At 34.4% G+C, this 13,261-nt stretch overlaps 1 protein-coding gene and 1 long non-coding RNA gene across 2 annotated transcripts; both read right to left on the reverse strand.

Moving 5' to 3' along the window:
- Positions 1–841: 841 nt before the first annotated feature.
- LOC138340242 (uncharacterized) lies at positions 842–1,664 on the reverse strand. The gene is made up of 2 exons (XM_069291954.1): positions 1,514–1,664; positions 842–1,284 (listed from the first exon to the last, which is right to left on the reverse strand). The coding sequence occupies exons 1-2, from the start codon at positions 1,662–1,664 to the stop codon at positions 842–844; spliced, it is 594 nt and encodes a 197-aa protein (XP_069148055.1).
- A 528-nt stretch (positions 1,665–2,192) lies between these two features.
- LOC112940427 (uncharacterized) lies at positions 2,193–8,127 on the reverse strand. Its single transcript, XR_011213206.1, has 2 exons — positions 3,122–8,127; positions 2,193–2,498 (listed from the first exon to the last, which is right to left on the reverse strand). It is a non-coding gene; the product is annotated as an uncharacterized lncRNA (long non-coding RNA).
- Between the last annotated feature and the right edge of the window lie 5,134 nt (positions 8,128–13,261).

Raw genomic sequence — 13,261 nt, forward strand, 5'->3', positions numbered from 1 at the left:
TTTTCTCAGCAGGTACATGAGCATAACAAATACATACAAAAATTTTGAAATGACTTACAGAAGGTTTAATTCCACTCCAAGCCTCAACTGGTGTCTTGTCCTTTAGTCCCTTTGTTGGACACTTGTTAAGGATGTGAACTTCTTTATGCACTCCTTCTGTCCAAAAATATTTTGGCAGCCCTTTCTCATTCATCATAGTTCTGGCCATTTCAACAATTGTTCTATTTCTTCTTTAAGATACACCATTTTGTTGAGGAGAATACCCTGCTGTAAGTTGCTTCTGAATGCCTTCGCTATTGCAATATTCTTCAAATTCTCGACTTGCTTACTCACCTCCTCGATCATTGCGAATGGTTTTGATGCTGCAAACTTTTTGCTTCTCAACAAGGGGTTCTTGAATATAGCAAATGCTTCTGACTTTTCTTTCAAGAAATAAGCCCAAGTCATTCTTGAGAAATCATCAATAAAGATTAGAAAATACATTTGACTTCCAAGAGATGGAGTCTTCATTTGTCCACAAATGTCGGTATGAATTAGTTCTAAAAATACACTTGCTCTCCAAGACACCCCTTGTGGAAAAGACTTCCTATATTGCTTTCCCATTATACAACTTTCACATGTATCCACCTCAGTATGTATCTCAGGAAGTCCTTGCACCATGTCCTTTTGCTTGAGAAGGTTTAAACCATTAAAATTCAAGTGACAAAATCTTTTGTGCCAAAGCCACGATCAGCTACAATTTCATTTTTAATGCATTGTAATGAAATTGCAAAGGGAAGTTTCTTTTTATCATCTTTACTTCAACAATGACTTGATTTGACTCAATTTTATCATAAATCTTTCAATAATTATCTCTAAACACAAGAGAATAACCATTTTCCATGAGTTGACCAACACTAAGCAAATTTTCTTCCACGTCAGGAACATAAAGAATATGAATTTGCTTACCGCATCCTTTCATGTTGATCAAAGTATTACCTTTACCTTTCGCATCAACTAAGGCTCCATTCCCCATCTTCACATTAGTAGTGATGTTATTAGTAATTGAGAGGAAAGCCTTTTCATCTCCAGTCATGTAATTACTACAACCACTATCAACATACCATTCATTGCTTTTTGTTGAAGCATCAGATTTACAAGCAAAGAAAATATTTTCTTCCCTTTCTTCCTCATGTTTTTCACAAAAATTTGCTTGCTCCCATTTCTTGTGCCAACAATCCTTTTCAACGTGGCAAAACTTTTTACAAAAGTTACATTGGGGCTTGCCTTTGTGCCTACATTTTTCTGCATTGTGAGTAGTCTTTTTGCAAACTTTTACAAAAAAGACTAGAGTTTTTTTCACCTTTTTCTTCAACCTTCTTGGAAGAACCATCATGATCCTACTTCTTTTTTGGATTTTTATTTTTCTTCTGATGATTTATTGAGAAATTTTGAGAATTCTCATTTATTTTAGACTGGAAAGTCGTCTCTTTGGGTTGATCTTTACAAAAAAATCTTCATTTCTCGGATGCACGAAATGATCCAACTATTTCTTTGATGGAAAGCTTAGAAAGATCTTTCGTCTCCTCAGGGATAGCAACGATGTACTCATACTTTTCTGTGACACTTATTAGAATCTTTTCCACAACTTGTTGGTCAGCATTTCTATCACTATGATTTCTCATTTCATTAACAATATTCATGACTCTTGTGCAATATTCATCAATTATTTCAGATTCTATCATCTTTAAATTTTGAAACTCTCTTCTAAGAGTTTGAAGATTTATAGTGCGTACCTTTTCGTCACCATACACCTAAGTTTCCAGAAAATCCCTTTGCAGTCTCACAAGTAGCATTGTTTGCAAAATATGCTCTTGAGACTCCCATTTGGATTTTGCTCAAGGCTTTTGCATCTTGATGATACTTAGACTCAAGATTTATCATTTCTGCTGCTGTAAGATCACCATCGTTTTATGGCTCTTTAAAGCCATTTGCAACAATAGTCCACAACCCTTCAGCTTTCAAATATGTTCTCATTCTTATCTTCTAGTATTCAAAATCAGTTCCATCAAAAAATGGAGTAACACCAATTGAAGAATCAGCACCTTCAGTTGTTTTGGATGCCATATTTTTTTCCTCACCTAACCCCAAATTAAGAACGAAAACCTTCTCTTGATACGAATTTGTAGGAAATATGAAAGAAAAAAATAATATCTTTAGAAAATGCTCAAGTTTATTATAGCCACTTAAAGCCTCTTGAGATTATTACAATCATCAACTACATCACTATTTATACTACTCAAAATAAAAAACAAAATCTCTTGCACAAATAACTAAATACATGTATCACAATTTACTAGATACATGTACTACAAATTCTAAAAAGACTTCTTGTAAAATCTAAGTAACAGTTTTGGAAGACTAAACATTGATGCAATAATTCCAACATCCACAACCACCTAAATGAATGGATCAGTTGGACACCGTAGAAATCGTATCATTTCCTAATAGGAGGAAAACTGCAACAAGGAAAGAAGGCATATGAGCACAAAGGACTCAATAGGACAACAACCAAGACATAAAAGGTCTTAAGACCCTTATTAGAGTATGTTACTAAACACCGGTTCCCCTATGCAATCACTAGCTGACTGTGCAAATATTAATGAAAAAACAAAAAAAATACTATAATTTGAAGAGGGGGCCGCAAATCTTAACTCTAAGGCCAATGTCACAGCTGTAAAAACATGAACACTGCCAACCAAATGCTTTTCATAACCATTATAGAAGAGAGAGAAAATCCCATCATGGCTAGTAATTATGCGACCTTAAATCCGATGGGTAACATAGGGCCCCACGACTTGATGACTAAATATCCCTTTCTCTCCCCTAATTTTCCAATTATCAAAATAGCTGTTGCAGGACATTCAGGGTATTTATCACCCTCTTGCAAATGACAAGACTATGAAGCCGCATCAAACATCTATCAAATTAATACAAACATGATGGATGATGATACACCTCCAAATACAACTAAGCAAAAGGACGTAGACACCAACTATAGTAAGTACGCATCCAACCAAATGCCACTATCAAATATACAAGAATACCCACTGATCTTCATGACAGAGCCGATGACACGCACCACACTCCGACCTCCTCGCTAAAGCTAGCACTGCAAGAGAATCATCAAACCTTCCAAGTTATGAAAGCAAGAAATTGGGTGACACTAATCCTCATAGATCCGGGATACCTATCCAAAATCATCAAGAATGGGATCAACAAAGTAATTACAGAATAAGGCCAACAAATATCGATGCAGACACAAATATAAACCCAGATATGTGGAAATAGGAACACAATAACAATGGAGGAACTAAGTGTATTGATAAACGACATATTCTAGAGCCTCCCCTTCTTTCGCACTCTCTCATACTTAATTAGTGCTTAGAGTCTTTCCTTCCTACCTAAAATACCTCAGGAGGTCTAGAACATATTATACTCATAAATACCATAAATAGAAGGAGAGAATAACAACCTAGAAGGAATGGAAACCTCAATCCTAGAACTGATAAAATAACAATTAGGAACGAGAAGAATGATTTACAGAACTTTGAAAAAAAGTATGGAGACGTGCATCTTGGAGATGTTATTCTTCAAGGAGTTCGAGGAACCCTTCAACATTAGAGTAATAGTCTAGTTTCCACATGAGATTAAGAGATGCATCTTGAATTTGAGGAACGAGAAGGAACTATCCATGCAGTAGTGGTACAGAACCCCACTTGATTATACATCTATAGTGGAGAATGAGAATGGGAAGGGCTTGTAGGTGTAACAACACAACATGAGTTTTTGATGAATTTTATTATGTGGAACAAGATAGGAGACGATAACGCGAGCTTCAGGCGATGGTGTAGAGCAATGGTGAACATTCACATGCCCGTGATGCTCGTTTTACATGAAAGAAAAATAAATACGCATCGAAGCCTTACTGATTACGTAATGTTTTACTCGCAAATCTTGTTTTCTAAAAATGGTATCTTAGAACAGATAGTTATAATGTTAAACTGTGACACACTGAAGCTTGAAAACTTGTCAATAACCCCAAAGGAATCCTTATATTTGTCAATTTATTATCGGACTCCCCATCTTTCTTTTATGATAGTAGTCTATGTTATTCTTTACTTCAACACTAGAACTTACGTCTGGAAAGAAGTAGGTAGCCTCTCAAACACAAATACTTCAATAATGTCCCCCATGCCAACGAAAAGCTAGGAGGGAATAGCATTAATAACAATAGGGTTAGTCTCTTCTTGAATTGCTGGAATGAATGCAAAATTATGTACTTAGGACATAAATATTGTAAATATAATTGGACTAACTGGAGATATAGGAATAGAAGCAACCTTGTCTTTGAATGACTATATAAGTGTGTTTGATATGATGCCTAGATAAGGCTTTTCCCCGACTCTATAATAGCCCACCTTCCATGAAGCATGGTTGACCACTGCACTATGATCATTACACTTAATAAATAATGGTCTAAAACTATTCAGAATGAAGAAAATGTGGTGTGGGCACCCATCATTAAAACTCCTGGTCCAATATTAGTTTGATAACCAAGATACCTTTTATGCATCCATAAATCCTTTCCAAAAAGAGGCCACCTTTTTGAATACCTTTGCCTTTCGAAACATCTTCAGAAACATCAGAATAATTATTTCAAGACTTTATCAGATTCAGAGGTCCCTAAGATACCTCAATAGATCCTTCCTTCAAGATCTATATTCTAGTGTCCTTCAAGAGTACAAAAACCACCTAGATACTTAGAAAGAATTTATAAAAACGAAGCCTAATATAAATTGTATTAGAGAGGGTGATGAAAACACAAATATCTTGCAAACATCTACAGTAAATATAAGGATAAGAAATTGTATCACCTCAATGAAGGGTGATAGTTGAAAGCTAATAGAGTACCAAGATCAACTCATGAACCACATAACCAAATTCTTCGAACCCTTTACACCACTAAGCACAACCAATCCAATAGAAAAACATCAATTATAGGGGAAAAGACCTCTGAGGAAATGTACAATTCCTTTGACTCCCCCCTTGGATATAATGAAATCTCTAATTCCGTCAAGTCCTTCCACCCACTCAAAGCCCCTAGGCTTGATGGATTGAACGACATGTTCTACCAAAAGAACTGCAATATTGTTTGTGGAAAGAACATAATCTTCTCTAAAGTTGCTTTTGAAAAGTACCACATTCCTACCTATCACATAAATATCATTATGTGCATCATCCTCAAATGTCCTAACCCCTTAACCCTCACAAGATGGAATTCTCATTGGCCTGTGCAATACAACTTACAAGCTTGTAAGAAAGATCTTAGTAAAAATAATAAAGCACATCCTTCTTCAGTCATTGGAATCAATTGAGCTAGTTTCCTTCACAACAGAGAAGCTTCTGACAATACTATCATTGTGAAAGAACACATCTCCCATTTAGGGAAGATTGAAGGTTAAAAGTCCAACGTCATGCTCAAAATGACTTCGAAAAAGCCTTTGACAAATTTGAATGGTTCTACATAAGTAAAACCCTCTAGAACTTCAACTTTTCTCATAAACTCTCCAAGTTAATCCTCTCTGCATTTGCACTAGCTCTATTGTCATACTTGTCAACAGAAAAAGAACTAGTTTCTTTAGACCCTAAATGTGAATTAGAGAAAGAGACCACCTATCTCACTATCTCTTCATCATGTGTATGGAAAAGCTATAAGGAGACATTGAAAGAGGTTTAGTACAAAAACAATAGACCCCCATTAACAATCACTATGACAGGAATAAAAATTTTCCATATTTTATTTTCTTATGACCCCTGTATGTTTGCTAGAGCTAACAATAAGAACTATAGTGCCACCTCCAAGATACTCAATGTTTTTTGCACCAACTCTAGACAAAGGGTGATACTTTCCAATCCAAATCATCTACTCTAAAACACCACAAATATACTAGAACCATGTGCTCCACTCCCTTGAGGATAGAAGCCTAAAAAATCCTTGGGAAATCGCTAGGATTGCCAATCTTCAAACAGAAGCCGAGGAATACTGATTTTCAATAAATCATTGACAACATGATGAAAAATATGTCTTGCTGAAAGATAGAACTCCTCAATAATACACGTACTGTAGTGCTTGCTAAGGACTCCCTTAGAAGCATCAACTTACATGTTATTCAATATATAACAACGTTATGAAATATTACTAGCACAAGGAACAAAATCTAGAGATAATTCATCTAGGGGACAACAAACGAGACATGATAGTATACCTTCTTAATTGGGAAACACTCCTTAATAAACACATGATAACCAATAGGAAAAACATGAGAGGGGTTAGCATATAGAAAAGTGAGATACGAAAATCAACTATTTTCTCAAGCCTATGCTGGAGGATCAGAAACCAAATAATATATAGAGTAAAGTCCAAATGAGAAGGTAATGGAAGTCCAATAAAATCTCCAAATAAGGAGTTGTCTCTGGAACATGGAAAAACTTTCAAAATGGTTTAATAGACATATTAAAGGAAGCAAAGTGGATAGTGCATATAGAAAACAGATTGAACTTTTTCAGTGGTAATTTGCTACCACATTGAGACTATGCGAAGCATTATCCAAGGCCCAACGACCAATGAGGAAGGAAAAATTGAGATTTCTGAAATCTATAAACACGAGACATGGGAATTTGAAAAACGTTCCTTCAAATTGCATGACTGTACGAATAGCATGGTTAACCGCCACCTCGTCCCACAACAGGGAACAAAAGAATATATATTGGATTGGGGACTTACAAGGAATGGGTATATCTTAAGAAGTACAACGTACGACTATATTAAGGATAAAACATTCAAGAACCCAGGGTTTCCAAATGAGAATCTTAAATTGATCTGGGCTACAGATGGGCCCAGTGAAATTGAAACATTCGTCTGTTTATTGCAACATTGAAGACTACCTAAAAATTAGTCCCTTTAGCAAAAAGGAATGAATCTCCATACAAAATGTGATATTGTTGTTACCAATGGAGGAGACTATTCAGATGTTCTTAGAATGCCTAAATTCACTCAACCATTGGAATGTAAAGAGCGGAAACTGGGTAGGATAAATATGAGCAATTGGATCGATTAACGGAATAAACTTATGGGGAAACATTTAAACCAATGGATGGACCAGAATACTCCTATTCCTTTATGGCCATGGAACATATGGCTAACAAGGAATAATAACACTTTCAATCACCAAAGAAGTCCCATTAGTGGCCACCAAGCCATCTCTCAGGTCAATGTGTAGAGTTTACTCATCGGCAAATAAAGCACTAAAAAAGAAAATCAACTGGTCCATTGGATCATTTCTGTTTTAGATGATGCTCCCCACACACACACTATAAGAGTTGAACTGTTAGTAATGCGATGAGGGATCAAAATAGTTGTATACCACATATTCACTCCTCTTGAAATAAATTTTGATTTAATTTAGACTATTCAAATGCTTTAAAAAAAACTAATACACTATATGAAAACAATGTTGATGTGTGCAGGTACTTGATGCGAAAACATAAAATCAATAGATGACCCATGTGTTTCAGGTGTAAAATAGAGTGGCAGACAACTTGGCCAAGAAGCTGACGAAGTTGACATTTTTTTATGAACTAGGCATTTTGCTAGAGAGTTCTTCTAATGCATTCCCCGAAACAAGTGGACGTAGACAATCTAGGAACTATGTACAGTACATTAACAAAAATATTTCAAACAATGTCTAGGGTCTAATGTGATACAGTTTAGTTTAAATGGGCATACCACCGAGGCGGATTACCCTACAACCTAACTATTAACGTTGGCATTGTTTAAAACTACTTCTTAATAAATATAAAAAAAATCTTTAAAAAAATACCAAACAACCTACTCATAAATTGTGGTAACTTCATTATCGTTCATGTTGCTTTTTTCCTGGCCAGGGCTAAAGAAATTACAAACTTAATTGACAATGCCTCGTTCCTTATTTTTAGTTATTCAACTCAACTATCTACAACATCACACCCAGTAAATCTACAATTTTCCTTCTAAAGGATCTTAGATCTGTCCCTCTCAGGGGAGGACCTACTTGTTTTTAGGTGAGTTTATATGAATCCACTTTGTCAAATGGATACATTTTATGTATATATATATATATATATATATATATATATATATATATATATATACATACTCAATCTTCTTTTTTTGAAATAATTTGTATATATTATTAATGTGAAGCCACTTAAACTAATAGTAATGCATAGCCTAGCGGCAAGGTGGTATGATCAATGATACATTGTGGGATTCATTCCCACTCGCAACAATTAATTATTTTCCTTCTGAGATTTCAAGTACACATATTAAATTATTGTTTTGTTGTTATTTTATTCGCTTCACTCAATATTGCTCCATTTGGGTCTACCAGTGATCCCTCTAATTTTATCAACAATATCAATGCTTCTTGATTTATAGCCTCTTTACAGTATTCTACTATTTTTTTAACACCCTTCTCATCAATGACAACAAGTCCCAAAATTATTCCCAATTATTTTGGCTCGATAAAAATTCTAGAAAGTTAACAACTACACTTAGTGTTAGTGTAATATCATCTGTGTAGGGGGATTACGTAGCATTTGCAAGAACACAAAATGTAATATGTCAAGAAACTGAATCATCATTTCACTTATGTACTAGGCTTATTGCAAGAATATCTAAAATAAATTGCTTGTACCTTTCTTTTCAAGCAAATCATGACATTAGACTTTCATTCTTCATGTTGCTTACAAGAATTATGATTTCAACTTTGGAGGATGGAGAATTATGGCATTTGGTTTAGATTTTAAGACATGCATAATAGATAAACATGCTCTTTCAAACTTGATCTTAACTATCATGTATGCGTTCCAACTCTCTGTATGCACAAGTAGACACTTAAACTTGAATGAAATTTAATAAATAGTCATGTCTTCTACGTGTGATGCTACATGACACTTTGTTGTCCTACACCTATAATGTCAAATAGGACATGTGCGTCTATTTGTTCAATTTATACATGTTTTAAGTGTCTACATATGTTTAACCAAAGTTGGAGGGCAGAAATACAAATTGAAGTTAAGTTAAAGAACATATATATGTATTACGTTGATTTGATGTTTTGGAAAAATTATAGGTATATTACATAAATATGTCATTTCATTTTGTTTCAATTAGTATCTGTTCCCTCCATCTTTGAGAGTATTCAAGCATAACTTTAACTTGAATACAGTTTACCACACATAAATGTGTCCTATGTTGCGTCTTCAATGATATTTTTTTCCTACATGGAGTTGGTCCAATTAAGAGATACATTTATCTATAATGCCAATATATTAATTTCAGACCCGGGTTCCATCCCTCCTGATTGAATTTTAAGTCGAGCACTACGCAAAGGGATTACCTATGGTGCCGTTTACATCACATAATCTTTAGCAGGATATTACACAGTGGGGGGTTTACCCAGTGCGCACAAAGTGCCCACCGAAAGGGCAGAGGCTGTGACAAAGGTTGTAGAGGTTATGGGCCATCTTGGGTTCCAAAAAAGTGTCCATTTTCTAATAAATATATTATTTTAAATAATCTACTTACAAAATCAAGGCAATAGTGGGGATAATTTCATAGGATAAGACAAAATCTGGACCTCCATCCCTATCACTAGATAATCCTTATCGCTAGTGTTAAATTATCATCACAATTCACTAAATTTGTTTTTGCGCTTTTATTTAGTCTTAGATAAGAAAAATTAAAAAAACTCCTAGGTATTTAGAAAAGGTAAACAAGAAAAAAATTTAAAAGTTAGTTGTAGGATGAATTAGTTGTAAATCTAACCATAGAAGGAAACAAAAATTTTCAAACAAAATTTATGTGGAGTATGATTCGTAAAATAAGAAATTTACACAAGAATATTTTGAATAATTTGTTAAAATATGTTGACATCATATTTTATCCTGATCTTATTCTCGATTCCTAACTTTAATCTGATATCCAAATTTGAACCTTATTAGAGGCTATGATGATCCCAACTTGGAATTTTTCCATAACTAAGGATTAGGGATTCGACCTTCACATAACATCTAACTTCAACTAAGGATCTGACTTCAAATTCCACCCCGAACATTTGAACCATATCCTAACAAAATTTTTGACTCAGGTCCAAGTCTCAGCTTCAATGGTATATGGGCCCGACCGAATGACATTAATAAACCTTTCAATCATGTCCTTATTTCTGTGGTTGGACATCAGTATTCTCACTTCTACGAAGATTCACATTAGGGAGGACAAATGTTGAAGGTAGAATTAAATAAAAGCATAGTAGCAGAATGGGTTAGAGCTATGTTCAACTGGTTGTGGGATAAAAGTTATCATGTGTTTGATTGATATTGGGGTTGGGAGACAGAACACACGTCAAGAACAGGAGTCAAAACTTGTGTGATGGCCTGATGCTTGAAAAAGAATTTCGATACTTTTTATTTTAAGAAGGGAAGCCAAATTTCTTATATTTGAGAAAATAAATCTATTAAAAAGATATTTTCAAAATTCTTAAGTGAACCAAATATGAGAAAAATTAAACAATTTCCCTTCATACCAAAACTCATGTGGATTCTGCTTATGAGTTCAAATTTTTTTACTGATTTGTTTTTAAATGTTTGGGACAAGGAAAAAGGGAAATCAGGAGGGCATTAGAATAGGAGAGGAGGCACATACAAGTAACAGTGTCCGATTGGACACTCAGATATACAACTAAATGATACAAAAAGTTATTAAAAAATATATTTTGGACTAATACCCATTACAGGCGTTTGAAAACCCTTTTTGATCTTTAGTATGCCAAAACTAAGTTGATTGGAAATAAGGTCAAACCTATGGGTGAAAATATGCATTATTTTCCTATTTTTAAGTTTGAGCGCTGCATCTTATTCCTGATCTTAAAATTTATCAACCAATGTGCATGAATATGGAATCATTCTTTGTGTGAGGGCATTTTGATATGTTTCTTAAATTTGAATTTGCATTAGTAGCAAGTGAAGTGAGCATGAGAATCTTTGGTAATGGTGTGTAACAACTTGAATCTTTTTGTACACAATTGATCTTTGCAGTAGTAGTATGAATCTTGTTCTTGATTAAGTCTTGTGTCGCACTATTTTAGGCATCCTATTTGAACTACTAAAGTTGAGTTTTACTTGAGGAAATTCAAAAGTTTAAGTTGGGGGTGTTGATGAGCCCACAAACTGGACTCATTTAAGACTTTATTTTGATAGAAATAGTGTCTTCAATTTCTTATTTGTGTCAATTTTTGATGAAAAATCTAAAGTTTACGGTATTTTAAGATTAGTGCAAGCATGGACAATTACATGCAAAAGGAAACAAAAATCATGAAGAGAACAAAGAAACTGAAGCCTGAGCATCACCAAGTACATTAGGCGAGTCTTCAAAGGAACGTACCCGACCTTTCTTCTAGCATGAGAAGCCCCAAAGGAGCTGGATCAAAACAACAATGAAAGGATTAGCAGGCGCTTTCTGAATCGTTTCGTGACGCAATGTTGTACCGCAAATGGTCCGGAACATGAAGATGTTGAAGGCAATAACAAAACGACAATGAAATGGAAGAAGGACGAGTCATCTAATCATTTGTCTATCTAGAATAATCAATTCCAATGGTCTGTTGAAACATTTAATCTTAAAACTATAAATACTACACTTAGTTATTATTTTCAAGAGATCCGAACATTTCATTATTGTAGAGTATGAAATATTATTTCCTTGTATTTTCTCTCATGCTTGGAGAGGATTTTGGGAAACTTTTAAAAAAAAGGTTTGTTCTTCTCTAAGATGGAAGTGGGTCTTCTTCATTTTTTCCTTTTTCTTAAATCAAGGTTTAATTTCTTATACCCATGTGATTTTACTATCATTTCAGGTGTGTTTTGTTATTGCTTGATGTGTGGCTAAAATCCCCATTCTTGGGGTGTGATATAGAAAATATGAGATGATATTATTTTTGGGTCTAACTTCTTGATAGGTTCGATGTATTTTGGTGATTACATAACCTAGTGGTTGTGATTTAAATTAAAGGTTTGTAGTTCCAAATATAAACTCACCCATGTGTTTTCAATTTTCCTTAGAAGGAGTCGTGAAACAAAGACCGCTCAACTAATGGCCTAAGGAGTGGATCGACATGAGGTTCATTCAAGTGAGCACTACTCCCATATCCTAACACTCCGGTCGTGAGAGTGAGTGTGGTAAGGAGTATATTGGCCTTCAAGCAGAAAATGGGTGTTCGAGTGGAACACATTTAAAATGGGTATGTTTCTTGAGAGGGAACTTATTTCTACCTAAATTTTGTTGGGTATGTAGAAAAATTGATGGAAAATAGAGGTAAGGAGAGAAATTTGAAAAGATGAGAACTTAAAGAGTTGAGAACTTAAAAAGTCCTCTTATGCTTTAATGAAAAGGCAAATGTACCTCATCGATAATGGAAAGGACAATAGGAGATTTTAAATACATAAACACTCCTATTAATTGTTAAAAGGGTTGGAAAGAGGGATCCCCCTTGCGCCGTCGTTGTCGTCGCTCGATCGCTTCGGCTTTGTCTTTGGCAAATTGATCGAGAGATTATTTTTTGAAAAAAAATTGTTTTAATTATTCATTTAATTAAATAAAAGGCAAAAAAATATTTTCAATTAATTAGTTGATAACAGAAGTTACCACTCAGTCTTACGAATATTTTTCAACAAATTTTCTGATCTTTCTTTTTCTTCTAAACACATTTTTCTTCGTGTACTTTCCTGTTCTGGATTAATTCGCTGACAATAGAGTTTTTGGTATCTACACTCTGCTGATTAAGATCATTTACCTTGGGAGGTTATATTCCAAATCAAACCTCGGATACTAGAGCGAAATAATTTCCTTAAGGGGACATTGTGAGTTCACTGGACTTTATCTTCTTCCAAACTAAAAGATTGTTTCAGATTCTTGTACGTTCATTTTAAGTGTTTTGTGAAATAAATTTCTGTTCATCTTGCTTACTGATTCTACAAATTTCAGTTACTTCGTGTTTCTGAACAATTTATCACAATCTGTAATTTCTGGTTTTGATAACACAGATTGGTTAACAAAGCTTAGCCTAGTCAATATTATTATGTAATTTTCCTATTGAAAGCATGTACCAAAAGATTTATCTAA

Source organism: Solanum lycopersicum, chromosome 12 (genome assembly GCF_036512215.1).
Source record: "Solanum lycopersicum chromosome 12, SLM_r2.1".
Lineage (NCBI taxonomy): Eukaryota > Viridiplantae > Streptophyta > Magnoliopsida > Solanales > Solanaceae > Solanum > Solanum lycopersicum.

Bases quoted from the DNA above. Each gene is read 5' to 3' on its own strand.
- LOC138340242 (XM_069291954.1), bottom strand. From the start codon at position 1,664: ATGAGAAATCATAGTGATAGAAATGCTGACCAACAAGTTGTGGAAAAG. The intron at 1,285-1,513 runs GTGCATCCGAGA...CTCACAATGCAG, and splicing joins AGAAATAGTTGGATCATTTC to AAAAATGTAGGCACAAAGGC.